The following is a 16,457-nucleotide window of genomic DNA, read 5'->3' on the forward strand; positions in this document are numbered from 1 at the left end:
GCATCATGGTCCTGGAGAAATGTAGTTTAGTTTTAATTGTGTACTGTACCAACTGTATATGGTTGAAATGACAATAAAAAGACCTAGACTTAGACCTGATCTTGGGGAGAAAAAAAGAAAAAAGGAATAATCTTACTTCATGTATTTTAAATGTTCCTCAAGCATCAAATCAGAAAAGAATGAAAAGAACATTAGCAAAGAATGAAGTGGGCCTAAGTTATTCATATTCACATTCATTCAAGAATTGTGATTCTTAAGGCAGTAATTTGAAATACTTATAATAAGAACAGTGTGTGTGCTTTGAATTTTGTAAGTATTTATAAAGAAATGATAGAACAGCCCTATATTAATTTATATGACAAAGTTTTACAATGCAGTATATTTACAGTGGTATCAATCCATTTTAAAACACAACATTATTTGTGTTTTATTGCAGAGGATCTATTGTATAATTCCATAATTGACACCTTTGGCTACATTCTGTACTTGTGTCCAAAAATTATTTTTAGATGGAGCATCCTGTAATGCATCAAAAGAGTTTGTTGCTGAAGCTGTAACCAATTTGAATAAACGACACAGTACTGGAAGATGAGGCATTGTACAGTATTCTGCATATGTGGAACCATGTGCTTGTACACATCTGATCCCCTGGTATTTGTGTATGCAAATGAATAAAAGGCTCTATAATAGACAGACCCATAGTCAGCTGGGATAGGCTCCAGCTTGCCTGCGACCTTGTAGAACAGGATAAAGCGGCTAGAGATGAGATGAGATGAGATGAGATAATAGACAGAAAACAAGGAACAGAAATGAGACATCAACATCTTTCCAGCTGAGCTGTGTGGGGTTTTCTTTATTTCTATATAAAGTGACCCTGATTTTGAAGAATCATCAGATACTATATGATATCTGAGATCTGAACTCGTTTATTTGGATAAAATGGGGGTAAGTTTTATGCTTTATGGATTTGATTTATGTGAGTGTGAGGTGCTCGTGAACTAAGCTGTATGAGGCTGATTGTCAAGATCCAGCATTAATAATAATATGAGAGGTGTGAAGAATTCTTCAGATGGCTTGTTCTTCCATCTTATCATAATATTCACAGAAGTGGATTTGTAATCATGCAGGCACCTTGTAAAAATTTTGATTTTTCCTTGTACCTTGTAATCAGTTTTTATATCATTTGGAATAAGTCTTGTGGTTCTTATTTTTAATGTCCATTTTTAATAAGCTAACCTACGGTCTTGTAATTTAACTTATTTTGTGTCTTCTCTTTGCACAGTGTAATGTTATCGCAACTTAAATGATCCATCTATCAATTTTTTTTCACAGCAGAGAACTATTGGTATGATACACCTCTATTTTATGCTTCTGCTGATCTTTGAAGCCATTTCTGTTTGTGACAAGAAACCTAAGAAAAGCGGTACACATATTACATTTCATCCTAAATAGAACTGAATAACGTTTTACATCAAATGTACAACTAAGACATAATGACAATAAAGGAAAGTGTTTCATATTTTCATTATTATTATTATAATATAATTATCTATCTATCTATCTATCTATCTATCTATCTATCTATCTATCTATCTATCATGCAGAGTGCAACTGTAAGAAAAACAAACAAAAGCCACCCACTTCACACATCAAGTAGGAAAACAATAAAATTCAGATACAATGCTCGGATCAGTGTGTGTCCATAAATTTAGACTGAAAGATATGTCGATGTTTTTGCAACAAAGGGAAGAGAAGCACAACATCGCAAAGCACCTCAGCTTACAATTTACAGGGCCAAGCAAAACCTATGAGCAAGAGAACTTTAAAATGACTGTAGTGAAGATGGATAAAAATAACATCATGGCTCAAAGACATATGAAGAGCTCTGCTCCAAAGGTAACACTCTACTATAGAAGATTCTAAAATAAATAAGGAATTAAACAAAATGGAACATGCTGTAATAAGAAGATAATCAAAAGACATGGTGCTCAGTGATGTGGTTCAGTATGAAGTAGAGTTATGGTTACCACTCCAGAGTTGATTATTTTCCAGTAAATGTCTGTCAAAGTGCTTTATTCCAGGAAATCTGTCAGCAGAAAACTAATAGCCTTCAACAACCTTTATTTTTTTTGTCACTTGAAGTTAACAAGACAAAAATCAATCAATCAGTTAACACACCTTGTCATGTTACAGAGGAACTGGAAACTTCATAGACCTCTGTCCAGAAGTCTTTCCTTTGGCAGACTCCTTCCATAAATTTAGAATAAATGTCTATTTACAGAAAACGTCACTGTATCAATAATTATATACTTTTGTGTTTGTTAAATAACACCAGTTTTTCCTTTAATCTGTTTATTAGTTATGTATGGTTATCTGGAGCGTCTGCCATTCAAGTTTCTGCAAATGATTTATTACTATCGAACTATAATGTATTAGAACAAGCGCATTAATATAAACATGTGGTTTGCAGTCGTCACTGCTGTCAGAGCTGCTGTTATCAAAACTTATCAGATTTGAGAATTCAACAGTGCAGTGGTATAATAATTAACAGCCTTGGAGAAATATTAGTAATAAAAACATCTGACAATTAAAGCAATCAAGATAATGAAGATCTTGCATTTCAACGTGTTTAAACAAATGGTATCTGATCTGAATAATCTTGACTTTACTGTCTGATAGCTGTGTGATGATGATCCACCCATAGATGTATTTGTTCCTCTGGATAAAAATAACATCACGGCTCAAAGACATACGAAGAGCTCTGCTCCAAAGGTAACACTCTACTATAGAAGATTCTAAAATAAATAAGGAATTAAACAAAATGGAACATGCTGTAATAAGAAGATAATCAAAAGACATGGTGCTCAGTGATGTGGTTCAGTATGAAGTAGAGTTATGGTTACCACTCCAGAGTTGATTATTTTCCAGTAAATGTCTGTCAAAGTGCTTTATTCCAGGAAATCTGTCAGCAGAAAACTAATAGCCTTCAACAACCTTTATTTTTTTTGTCACTTGAAGTTAACAAGACAAAAATCAATCAATCAGTTAACATACCTTGTCATGTTACAGAGGAACTGGAAACTTCATAGACCTCTGTCCAGAAGTCTTTCCTTTGTCAGACTCCTTCCATAAATTTAGAATAAATGTCTATTTACAGAAAACGTCACTGTATCAATAATTATATACTTTTGTGTTTGTTAAATAACACCAGTTTTTCCTTTAATCTGTTTATTAGTTATGTATGGTTATCTGGAGCGTCTGCCATTCAAGTTTCTGCAAATGATTTATTACTATCGAACTATAATGTATTAGAACAAGCGCATTAATATAAACATGTGGTTTGCAGTCGTCACTGCTGTCAGAGCTGCTGTTATCAAAACTTATCAGATTTGAGAATTCAACAGTGCAGTGGTATAATAATTAACAGCCTTGGAGAAATATTAGTAATAAAAACATCTGACAATTAAAGCAATCAAGATAATGAAGATCTTGCATTTCAACGTGTTTAAACAAATGGTATCTGATCTGAATAATCTTGACTTTACTGTCTGATAGCTGTGTGATGATGATCCACCCATAGATGTATTTGTTCCTCTGGATAAAAATAACATCAGGGCTCAAAGACATACGAAGAGCTCTGCTCCAAAGGTAACACTCTACTATAGAAGATTCTAAAATAAATAAGGAATTAAACAAAATGGAACATGCTGTAATAAGAAGATAATCAAAAGACATGGTGCTCAGTGATGTGGTTCAGTATGAAGTAGAGTTATGGTTACCACTCCAGAGTTGATTATTTTCCAGTAAATGTCTGTCAAAGTGCTTTATTCCAGGAAATCTGTCAGCAGAAAACTAATAGCCTTCAACAACCTTTATTTTTTTTGTCACTTGAAGTTAACAAGACAAAAATCAATCAATCAGTTAACATACCTTGTCATGTTACAGAGGAACTGGAAACTTCATAGACCTCTGTCCAGAAGTCTTTCCTTTGGCAGACTCCTTCCATAAATTTAGAATAAATGTCTATTTACAGAAAACGTCACTGTATCAATAATTATATACTTTTGTGTTTGTTAAATAACACCAGTTTTTCCTTTAATCTGTTTATTAGTTATGTATGGTTATCTGGAGCGTCTGCCATTCAAGTTTCTGCAAATGATTTATTACTATCGAACTATAATGTATTAGAACAAGCGCATTAATATAAACATGTGGTTTGCAGTCGTCACTGCTGTCAGAGCTGCTGTTATCAAAACTTATCAGATTTGAGAATTCAACAGTGCAGTGGTATAATAATTAACAGCCTTGGAGAAATATTAGTAATAAAAACATCTGACAATTAAAGCAATCAAGATAATGAAGATCTTGCATTTCAACGTGTTTAAACAAATGGTATCTGATCTGAATAATCTTGACTTTACTGTCTGATAGCTGTGTGATGATGATCCACCCATAGATGTATTTGTTCCTCTGGATAAAAATAACATCACGGCTCAAAGACATACGAAGAGCTCTGCTCCAAAGGTAACACTCTACTATAGAAGATTCTAAAATAAATAAGGAATTAAACAAAATGGAACATGCTGTAATAAGAAGATAATCAAAAGACATGGTGCTCAGTGATGTGGTTCAGTATGAAGTAGAGTTATGGTTACCACTCCAGAGTTGATTATTTTCCAGTAAATGTCTGTCAAAGTGCTTTATTCCAGGAAATCTGTCAGCAGAAAACTAATAGCCTTCAACAACCTTTATTTTTTTTGTCACTTGAAGTTAACAAGACAAAAATCAATCAATCAGTTAACATACCTTGTCATGTTACAGAGGAACTGGAAACTTCATAGACCTCTGTCCAGAAGTCTTTCCTTTGGCAGACTCCTTCCATAAATTTAGAATAAATGTCTATTTACAGAAAACGTCACTGTATCAATAATTATATACTTTTGTGTTTGTTAAATAACACCAGTTTTTCCTTTAATCTGTTTATTAGTTATGTATGGTTATCTGGAGCGTCTGCCATTCAAGTTTCTGCAAATGATTTATTACTATCGAACTATAATGTATTAGAACAAGCGCATTAATATAAACATGTGGTTTGCAGTCGTCACTGCTGTCAGAGCTGCTGTTATCAAAACTTATCAGATTTGAGAATTCAACAGTGCAGTGGTATAATAATTAACAGCCTTGGAGAAATATTAGTAATAAAAACATCTGACAATTAAAGCAATCAAGATAATGAAGATCTTGCATTTCAACGTGTTTAAACAAATGGTATCTGATCTGAATAATCTTGACTTTACTGTCTGATAGCTGTGTGATGATGATCCACCCATAGATGTATTTGTTCCTCTGGATAAAAATAACATCACGGCTCAAAGACATACGAAGAGCTCTGCTCCAAAGGTAACACTCTACTATAGAAGATTTTAAAATAAATAAGGAATTAAACAAAATGGAACATGCTGTAATAAGAAGATAATCAAAAGACATGGTGCTCAGTGATGTGGTTCAGTATGAAGTAGAGTTATGGTTACCACTCCAGAGTTGATTATTTTCCAGTAAATGTCTGTCAAAGTGCTTTATTCCAGGAAATCTGTCAGCAGAAAACTAATAGCCTTCAACAACCTTTATTTTTTTTGTCACTTGAAGTTAACAAGACAAAAATCAATCAATCAGTTAACATACCTTGTCATGTTACAGAGGAACTGGAAACTTCATAGACCTCTGTCCAGAAGTCTTTCCTTTGGCAGACTCCTTCCATAAATTTAGAATAAATGTCTATTTACAGAAAACGTCACTGTATCAATAATTATATACTTTTGTGTTTGTTAAATAACACCAGTTTTTCCTTTAATCTGTTTATTAGTTATGTATGGTTATCTGGAGCGTCTGCCATTCAAGTTTCTGCAAATGATTTATTACTATCGAACTATAATGTATTAGAACAAGCGCATTAATATAAACATGTGGTTTGCAGTCGTCACTGCTGTCAGAGCTGCTGTTATCAAAACTTATCAGATTTGAGAATTCAACAGTGCAGTGGTATAATAATTAACAGCCTTGGAGGAATATTAGTAATAAAAACATCTGACAATTAAAGCAATCAAGATAATGAAGATCTTGCATTTCAACGTGTTTAAACAAATGGTATCTGATCTGAATAATCTTGACTTTACTGTCTGATAGCTGTGTGATGATGATCCACCCATAGATGTATTTGTTCCTCTGGAACTTTCTCCGAATGTCTCAGAATACCAGTGCAACGTTGGTGTCCTGAGATATTGCTCTCCTCAACAGTTTATAGTAAGTCTTACATAAATTTTCACAATCTTTTTAACTAATGTGCTTTTCTGTTGGATGCTTGATTTTTTTGTATCCCAAAGAACTATAAATCTATATCCATTTTCTACACATTCTAACAGAATAACCTGAACACTGTGTTGAAATCTGACGTCATTCGTGTTGAAACTGACAACTGTAAGATCAAAGGCTTGTCCGATCTACTTATCAACTTTACAGTGAACAGTAGTGAAATAATACCCGTAAGTAATCATCTGTAGATATCTTTCAGATCATAATTATGGAATCCTTAAGATCTTGGTACTTTCTTCCTTTACAGAAAAGTCACAAATGAATAATCACATGATACAGATATGAAACTGACACACATGGTTTTGAGACGCCTTACATTTTATGTTTCATAGATTTTTCATATGCAGTGCATGTTATTATTCACGTGATTTTTTTAATTTATTGTTCAAATGTTATTTTGCACATGGTATGTGGGTTTTATTATACCACTACCTACCCCCTACCCCTGGTCTGTAACACATTCATTCACACAAGAAACTCTATCTCATCCGTTTGCACATCACACTACAATCATTTGCATTACTGCTGTATCTGCTGCTATAGCTCATTTGCACTAGGCCAGCCTTAAAAGAAATCCATTTCCTGTCCACTGGGTGAGCAAAAAATTTTCAGTCGGGAGGGAGGGATTTTTTTTTTTATGGATGGATAAGAAGTCGCAATGCTGTGTTTGCTTTTTCTTTCAGTACTTTTTTATTACAAAAGCAGACACATTTAATAAAATATGACAGTTAAATCAAGTGAAACTTGTACAAAAACTTTAAGTTAGCATTTTAAATGCTGACTGCAACATTTGCAAAACTTTTACAAAGGTACTTAAAATGTCCGATACACTGACTTTTTGTAGTTCTAAATAGACCATTAGGCCTAGTTCGGATGAAATTACACTATTAAAATGATCACTGAATGATTTGTTTTTCTGAATCTTTGCTATTTTGTTGTTTGTTAGAATACCATTTTGCGATTTCACACTTAAGCAAATGTTTGAAAACTCTGGATCTCCTTCCTTCATGGTGGCTGCCATTTTTTTGTGCCGCATGGCGCATGCGCAGAGCTGATTCAATTCTATATTCTGCGCGGAATGCAGGGCTTTCCACAAGCGCCGGCTGCCGGCCATACAGCCGACTACACAATTAAGTCCAGCCAGCTACTTTAATGACTATTATTTTTGTAGCCCACAGGCTCTAAATATTAATTTTCGATTTTAATAAAATTAAATGTTTATCTAACGGACTGACAATAATGTCAAACTAAACCGCACTGTTTGTACCGATAATAACCACAAATTCCCCGCCGACTTCGTTGATCAAGGGAGAGTAAGGGCCTCTGCATGCTCTTGCGACAAGGCTTTCGCAGATAGCTTTTCGCAGACAGTTGTAATTTATCGTTGAGCAGGGAGTAATAGGCATGCGCGATGTTATTCATCGCCACAACGCAAGGGGGCGCGAAGTCGCGAAATCGCTAGGAATAGTTGGTGGGTGTGGTTAGTGGAGTGTTTATCCTCTGGTTACTTATAATGACTAGAACTGGAGTCGTATAGATGTACGTACTTCCTCACTTCCTCGATCAACCGCTCTTTGTGCTGCTCCATCTTCGCTCGTGTTTTTAAAAATGGCGGTCGTGAAAACAAACCAAACCGGGAAAGTAGGGAAGCGGAAGTGCGTGTACAGCGGATGTAGAGTGGACCAATCAGAGCCCTCTTGTCTGCGATGCTGTCTGCAAGGCTTCTGCGGTGGTCACAATTTTTGGGAGGTGCGCGCAGAGCGTCTGCGAAGGGGGGGCTACGCAGACGCCATCTGCGACGCGATCTGCGAGGACTGCGTTGTCAGCATAAATTGGCCTTAAGGGCCTCTGCATGCTCTTGCGACAAGGCTTTCGCAGATAGCTTTTCGCAGACAGTTGTAATTTATCGTTAAGCGGGGAGTAATAGGCGTGCGCGATGTTATTCACCGCCACAACGCAAGGGGGCGCGAAGTCGCTAGGAGTAGTTGGTGGGTGTGGTTAGTGGAGTGTTTATCCTACGGTTATGTAACCAAGCTTTGCAATTAAGAAAAGGGTGAATTACAGTAAATATATATATCAGAAAGCCTGAAACTAATACTATGGACCTGATATCAGAAGAACTAACATTCGCAAGGAGCCAATGGAATGCAACAATAATGAGACAACAAGGATATTCTTTTTGAGTAAATACTCGTATATTGTATACCAAAAAGTTATAAATAACCCAACCAAATAGTGGGTGAATACTTATATATTGTATACAAAAAAAGTTATAATTAACCCAACCAAATAATAAAAATAAAAATAGTGTGCACACTATGAAAAGAAATGAATTGTCCCCGGGGCCCTTAAACGAAATAAAAAAATGGCAAAAATATAAAGTTGGTTCCCAAGTTCGAATTGTAGGGTACTTGTGTGAATAGGTGTATATGTCAGAAGGTTCACTTGAAGGGACGGCTCGCCATCGGGGTGACTGGAGGAATCCGGGACCACAGTTGTAGTTCAAACTATTGTAAACGTTGCTCGGTTGATGAATTTCACCGCAGATCTCTGGACGGACGGGGCAGTTAGCCGACTTCTCGTGGTTAATGCGCTCTCTGGGGGGATGTTACGACACTTGTTTTTTTCCTTTTCACCGGTTAAGATGTTAAGATGTCTTTTTTTTTTTAGCGGTTTCTTACTAGCTCACTCAGGTGACGGTTCTTGATGGTGATGTTTCTAACGGCTAACGTAACTTAGCGGCTCTGTTTAGCTCTGCAGCGCGAGCCCGAACGTGACTTGCGTAGCCTCTGATTGGCTGCTGATGTTACGCAGCTAGTTGCGTGAGACATGTGGTGCCATGGAAATAACAATTCGCTGATGGAAACGAGTAAATGGTTCAAAATAAAAGTATCTATTCTGTGTATTCTGTGGATTGTATGTAGTGTGTGGGTAGTATACTGGGTAGTTTACTCTGTGTGTGCGTGTATGTGTGTGCGTGCGTGTGTGTGTGTTTCTAACCCCTGGTTACATCCTCCCCTCCTGAACCTATGCACGTCCCTGTGCAAGGTGGACAGCTACACGGCAATTATAGGAGATGGGGTGGGGGATTGGACAGGCTCTTCACTTATTTCGGACCAAGCTGTGGACAGTCCTTGAAAGAAGGATTTCACTACTGCGATCAGAGGATTTCCTAGCTCTGCATAGTCAAGCCGTCGTGGGGGTTGACGGTTGCACTCAGATCTCCTTAGAGGTTCATTAGTGCCTGTGTTCTCATGGTTACTCCTTGTTCCATTCTTTCCTCTCATTTCCTCTCTTTGTTCCTCAGGTTCTACTGCTCTGGGACCATCATTCTCCTGATCTTTGTCAGACATTGCTGGGGGAACTAAAAGTTGCTCTTCCTCCAATACATGAGGTTGAATCGAGGCGGGTTCATTTACTTGTTCAGTTGGTGTGTCTCTATCGGTTGGTATGTCTCTATTGGTGGGTGTGTCACTATTGGTGGGCAAGTGTTCAGCATCACTCTGATGAAGGTTAGACTCAAGCATCAAAGGACTATCTGGACTACTTTTGGACATGTCAGGTAAGTTTAGATCAGGTATGTTAGGTTGAATGTCAAGTTTGGGTAGGTTGTCACTGTTTTGAACGTTGAGTGGACAAGGACGTGGAGGTTCTTGGATATTGGTCAGGGGAAAGTGTGGGTGCACAGAACTCTCACTGACCATGGGGACAGGTGAACTCAACCAGACAGGAACGAGCGAGTAGTCATCGTCATCGGAGGAGCTCTCTTCTTCTACCTCTGGGTTTGCACGAGTTCTTGGCCTGCGCGGTACTGGCTTCTGCACAGGCTGACTGGTTTCCTCTGCAGGTAGGTACCCGCACGGGAGCAATAGGTCTCTGTGTAATGTTCTTTGGGGACCATTTCCAGTTTCTGGTTTAATGGTGTATACAGGGAGAGTGCCTGCTCTTTTCACCACCACATGGACAGTGGGTTCCCATTTGTCGGAGATCTTTTGCTTTCCTCGTATGCGAACATTCCTGACCAGTACTCGATCTCCAGGCTCCAGGTCTGAGGCGGTGACATGCCTGTCGTACCTTGTCTTGTTCTTCTGCGCTATCTTTGCCGCCTTCTCCATAGCCACTTGGTAGCTCTCTTTAAGACGTGACTTGAGGTTTTGCACATACTCGGAGTGAGAGGAGTGCTGGCCTTCTTGCACTGGCAGCTTGAAAGCGAGATCAACGGGCAGGCGGGGCTGGCGCCCGAACATGAGCTCATACGGGGTGAAGCCAGTGACCTCGTTACGGGTGCAATTGTAGGCGTGGACTAAGGGTCTCACATGGTCACGCCAACAGGACTTGTCTTTATTTTGGAGAGTGCCCAGCATGTCGAGAAGGGTGCGGTTAAACCTTTCCACAGGGTTACCCCTGGGGTGGTATGGGGTTGTCCGAACCTTGTGGATGTCAGCCACTTGACAGAGTTCTTTAATGGTGCGGGACTCGAAATCTGGACCTTGGTCACTATGTAACCTCTCAGGGATACCATAGTGTACCATAAAGTTCTCCCACAGACACTTTGCTACTGTGCGGGCTCTTTGATTGGGTGTTGGGATCGTAACCGCATATTTAGTGAAGTGATCGGTGATAACTAATATGTCTTTAGTCCCGCTTTTGTCAGGTTCAAGGGACAAGTAATCCATGCAAAGGAGCTCGAGGGGTCGTGTGGTCTTGATGTTGACCAAAGGGGCTGCTTTTTCGGGTCGCGCCTTTCTCCTCACGCACCTGCCACATGTCCTCACCTTCTCTTCCACATCTAGGGCCATCTTTGGCCAGTAGAATCGAGTCCTTATGAGATCCAGTGTCCGGTCGACTCCCATGTGGCCCATGTGATTGTGCAGACTGGTGAGAACTTGGCTGCAGAGCTCGGCTGGAAGGACAAGCTGATGCATTCTCTGGGATCCCACTTGGCGTCGCCTGAACAGGATGTTGTTGTGGAGCTCAAGACGAGGGAGTTCACGGAGGAAGAGTGGAAGATCAGGAAGTTGGGTGCGCAAAGTGGGGGGTGGCGTGTCCCCACATTCGATCTGGTTGATGACATGTTTTATACATTAGTCAGCTCTTTGTTTAGCTGCTATCTCTGTCAAAGAAAGATGGGGAATGGTTGGAAGGCCTCCAAACTGATCTTCTTGTTCATAGCAGTCGGGAACAGCACTGAAGGACACGGCAAGAGTCTCCACTAAGGCCACACAGTCTGTATCTCTTTCTACCTCATCATCAGGGTGGGGGCTGAAGGTGAGTTGTCTATCACAGATGGCTTTAACAACAGAACGATCCACCACATCGATGTTCTTGGGATCGGAGAGATGATCTTGTGCGAACTGCTGTATGCGTTCTCTCTCCTTTTGTGATCTGAGATCGTCTGCCAGCATTCTATGTGGTCTTCGTGATAATCCATCCGCATCTCCATTCTGTCTCCCTGGCCGGTAGAGGAGTTTGAAAGAATACGTGGACAGTGCAGCTAGCCACCTGTAGCTTGTCACGTCGAGTTTGGCTGAGGTTAGGATGTAGGTCAGCGGGTTGCTATCTGTTACAACGGTGAAATGGTTGCCATACAGGTAGTCGCTGAATTTCTCCGTAACCGACCACTTGAGTGCCAGGAACTCGAGTTTGTGTGCTGGGTAGCGACTCTCGCTTTTTGACAGGCCCCTACTTGCATACCCTATGACCCTAAGCTGGTTTTCTTGCTCTTGGTACAATACAGCACCGAGCCCGGTGGTACTGGCATCAGTGTGGAGTATGTAGGGTTTCTGAGAGTCAGCGAAAGCTAGAACAGGGGCTGTAGTGAGGCTCTGAATGACTGTCTCAAAGGCTTGCTGGCAATCTGGTGTCCAGCGGCTTCCAAAAGGGTCTTTGGGGTTGAGGTATTGGGCTGTCTTTGGTCTTGTGTCTGTCTGCTTTGCTTTGCATTTCTTGTGGTATGGCGGGTAGCCGGAGGTCAAGCTGTGGAGGGGCTTCACGATGCTGGAGTAGCCCTTAACAAATCTCCGATAATACCCAGCGAAACCAAGGAAGGACTTCAGCTCTCGCAGGGTCTGGGGAACAGGCCATGTCTTGAGGGCTGAGATCTTCTCAGGATCTGTCTCGACACCATTTCTGGAGACTACATGCCCCAGGTAACGGACGGACGTCTGGAAGAACATACATTTTTCTGGGGACAGCTTTAATCCAAACTCTTTGAGACGGGTTAGCACTTTTACAAGTCTTTCTTCATGCTCCTCAAGGGTTCTGGAGAACACTATTAGGTCGTCAAGGAAGACGAGGACATCTTTCAGATGCATATCTCCCATGCAGCATTCCATCAATCATTGAAATGTGCTGGGGGCGTTCGTCACTCCTTGGGGCAGTCGGTTGAACTCCCAGAAACCGAGGGGACACACGAAGGCAGTCTTTGCTTTGTCTTTCTCTTCGACCTCAATCTGGTAGTACCCCGACTTTAAGTCCAAGACCGAGAACCACTGTGCACCATTGAGGGCTGAGAACGTGTCCTCCAGCTTTGGAAGATTATAGGCATCTTTGATGGTTTGGAGGTTTAGACGTCTGTAATCGATGCACAGCTGGACTTGGCCATTCTTTTTCCGGATGACCACTATGGGGGATGCAAATGGCAACTCAGACTCCCTGATAACTCCCGCATCCAGAAGCTCTTTGATGTGCTTTCGGACAGCTTCGAGGTCCTGCGGGTGGATTGGTCTGGCACGTAGCTTGAAGGGGGTTTCATCTGAGAGCTTAATTTGGTGTCGCACTTGGTCTGTCCATCCAAAGTCCAGGTCATGCTGCGCAAACACCTCCGGCATGTTGTTGAGCTGCTCGATGATGCGTTGCTTCCACTCAAGCGGGACGGAGGAATCACCAAAATCAAAATCTAAGATGGGCTCAGGAAATGACTGGGTCTCAGAGGTGGTTTGAGGGAATTGTGGCTGCTTAGTCACACTGTGTGCTTTTAGCAGGATGGTCTGGTAGGCACTAATTTCTGCTATGGTACACTTTGCAGGAATGACAATGTCATGGTCGGATTCATTGCTGATGACAACTGGCAGTTTATGAGGCCGTAGCTGAGGGAAATCGACCAGACCGGCTTTCACTAGTAGGCCACCTGGCAAGGGAGACGACGATGGGTGCTCAATAACCACAGATTTCTCATCCTGGAAGCCACGGACAAGGGCAACTCCCTCCACCACCACAGTTTCACCGGCTGGAATGAGTTTAGGCGTCTTGCCTTGCATCTTCACTACCCCCTGGGGGTTGTTGCTTGCCTGTTTCCTTCTTAACTCGATGACTTTGAAGACTACTGCATAGCCATGTGGGAGGGGCTGGCAACTGGTTGTGTCAGTGTCGGAGTACATGTCAAAGAGCACGTCTAAGGTGTTGGTACCTATGAGTAGGAGGGAATGTGAAGTGTCAGGGACCACTAAGGCGAGTGTGTTTACATCTATGGGGGCTCCTATGAAATCTTTTGGAAAGGTAATGGTTATTGTGATGTAGCCAAAGTAAGGCACAGGCTGGCCATTTGCTCCTTCAACTTCCAAGAGGTCATGCAGTGGCTTAATGGGCTGTTCAGAGAAGTGCTGCTTGTAAAAGGACTCAGGAACTGTGGTGACTTGTGACCCAGAGTCAAGGAGGCAGTTGACCTCTTCCCCTCTTACAGTTACCTGGGCTGTGCTCTTGGTGCCAACTAGTCGGTTTGGGAGTTGGAACCGGTGGTTCCGCTTTGAATGGCGTGGATGGGAATGTGGCTGGGTGGTAAAAGTGTGTGCTTTAACTTTGTTGGTTTTCACTCGTGTTCTGTTTTCATGGTTTGTTCTATTTCTATTGCTTGTTCTGTTCTCATTACTTCCATTGTGTTCACTGATTACACTGTTTTCATGGCTTACATTGGAGGGATGCTGTTGGCTCTCCTCAGCCCCTGTCTGTCCCACAACAGGAACTTTTAGTCGTTTAAAGGCAAACTGGAACCATTTCGGGCTTCCCACTGCTGCTGTCTTTCCTGTAGTTGCCTCTTCTTCTCTGCTACCAGGCGGGGGTTGGCAGGGTCAGTGCAGCAGGGGGCAATGTGGCCATCTTCACCACAGTTAAAGCAGTACCAAGGCCGGGGTTTGTTTGTGGGTGTTTTCACAGACTGTCTGTTTGTGCTTGTATCTGGGCCGGTTGTCTTTGGTGTTCTGTTCTGAGGCCTCCCTGCAGATCCCTTGTGGTTAGCGCCCTGTGTCTTTTTCTGTGACATAAAGGTGGTAAGTTGGCTTTGCAGACTGGCCACTTGTTTTCACAGATCTTCAATCACATTGATGGCACCGGTGTTCTCCTCTGGTTCAAGAACATACACATCATGATAGTGGACCTGAGCTTTCTGCTTCGTGATGCCCATGTGTCTCTTCATGCGGGTGGACTTTGCTTCCTGTCGGTCTTCTTCAGAGCGAATCATTAACAGGAGGTCTGAAAAGTGGGGTGGGCTGTTTTTCTTTTGCTCTAGCTGCAGCGTGCTGATCAGGGTGTTATCCCAACACCCCCGGCAGAACTGCTTCAGGATGTGCTTGTCCCCCTCTTTGGGTGTAACTCCCCCTCGTCGTGTGGCATGGTTTAGGGCCAACTGGAGTCGTTGCAGGTACGCGGATGACTTCTCACCGGGGTCTTGTAGGGTGTTGAGGAACTGGGCGAAGAGCTCTTCTCCATCTGCTACCGTGCCGTAGGCTGAGTCTAGCAGCTGTAGGTAGGCTGTAGGCAGTGATCCAGGCAGCAGGCCTTTAACAACATCCACTGCTGGTGAGAGTAAGTTTTCAAGGATCTTTCTGGATATCTGCAGGGGTGACATGCTGGGGTCATTCTGTAACATCTCAATGTGCGTGCGCCATGTGTCGTAGTCAGTCTCATGGTTAGGTATGGGGGTCTTGCCAGAGAAGGAGCGGAGTCTCACTTGGGACTGCATGTGAGGGAAGGCGTCTTGGCTCCGTACAATGTGCTCGACCACAACCTTCTGGATGTCAGGTGGGTTCACATCACTTAGGGAAAGGGACGGTGCTCTCTTAGCATTGGCTAGTGTGGTATGATCAGCATCTCCATGGCCGTTTGGTGTAACATTGGGAAGTGAGATGTGGGGTGGTTCTTTATAAGTTGGTATGGATGGGGCTGTGGTCTCGACATGTGCAGAGGAGGGCTCGTCAACTGTGTGTTGCATGGCTTCTATGTCTACTCCTATCTGGGACATCATCTCTTTTAAGACCTCTCCATAATTTTTGCCACTCATCTTAGCTAGTCGCTTGAGCTCAGTTAAGTATGTTTTGGTAACATTACAGCCAACTTTGGTAGTGTACGTGCTACTGAGTGGTTTAACTTCATAAAGGGAGGGAAATTCACCTTGTGTCGTGTAAGTGTATGGTAAGTGAGGCTCTAAGGTTTCGATAGCTGAACCGCTAGAATACTCAACAATCAGATTTTGGAAGAATTCGGACTGTTGGTCTTCAACTAAAAGTACTCTATCAATTTTACCATATTGTTTAAGGAAATCAAGGACTTGTTCGTCTTGTTCGGGTACCTGAGTTATCCCACTAACTAAAACAGCATTTGGAATTTTGACACCAGACTTCTGTATAAAATCCATATTAGTAATAACAGATTGCTGCTCAATATTGCTGCACAAACAATTGGCTCCTGGCTGGCTCGCCACTTCTGTAACCAAGCTTTGCAATTAAGAAAAGGGTGAATTACAGTAAATATATATATCAGAAAGCCTGAAACTAATACTATGGACCTGATATCAGAAGAACTAACATTCGCAAGGAGCCAATGGAATGCAACAATAATGAGACAACAAGGATATTCTTTTTGAGTAAATACTCGTATATTGTATACCAAAAAAGTTATAAATAACCCAACCAAATAGTGGGTGAATACTTATATATTGTATACAAAAAAAGTTATAATTAACCCAACCAAATAATAAAAATAAAAATAGTGTGCACACTATGAAAAGAAATGAATTGTCCCCGGGGCCCTTAAACGAAATAAAAAAATGGCAAAAATATAAAGTTGGTTCCCAAGTTCGAATTGTAGGGTACTTG

General features: G+C 41.4%; 1 protein-coding gene across 2 annotated transcripts in view; it reads left to right on the plus strand.

The window, feature by feature from the left end:
* The first annotated feature begins 721 nt into the window (after positions 1–721).
* LOC132899222 (adhesion G-protein coupled receptor G2-like) overlaps positions 722–16,457 on the plus strand; it is a 54,471-nt gene continuing 38,735 nt past the window's right edge. The window contains exons 1-10 of one of the 2 annotated variants that reach the window (XM_060940948.1): positions 722–945; positions 1,333–1,423; positions 1,605–1,653; positions 1,746–1,896; positions 2,680–2,772; positions 3,556–3,648; positions 4,432–4,524; positions 5,308–5,400; positions 6,184–6,300; positions 6,420–6,539. In XM_060940948.1, the coding sequence (XP_060796931.1) occupies positions 940–945; positions 1,333–1,423; positions 1,605–1,653; positions 1,746–1,896; positions 2,680–2,772; positions 3,556–3,648; positions 4,432–4,524; positions 5,308–5,400; positions 6,184–6,300; positions 6,420–6,539 (906 nt within the window). In that variant the 5' untranslated portion in view covers positions 722–939. The remainder of the gene's footprint in view (positions 946–1,332; positions 1,424–1,604; positions 1,654–1,745; positions 1,897–2,679; positions 2,773–3,555; positions 3,649–4,431; positions 4,525–5,307; positions 5,401–6,183; positions 6,301–6,419; positions 6,540–16,457) is intronic. The other variant, XM_060940949.1, reaches the window with a different exon arrangement.

Source organism: Neoarius graeffei, chromosome 15 (assembly GCF_027579695.1).
Source record: "Neoarius graeffei isolate fNeoGra1 chromosome 15, fNeoGra1.pri, whole genome shotgun sequence".
Taxonomy (NCBI): Eukaryota; Metazoa; Chordata; class Actinopteri; order Siluriformes; family Ariidae; genus Neoarius; species Neoarius graeffei.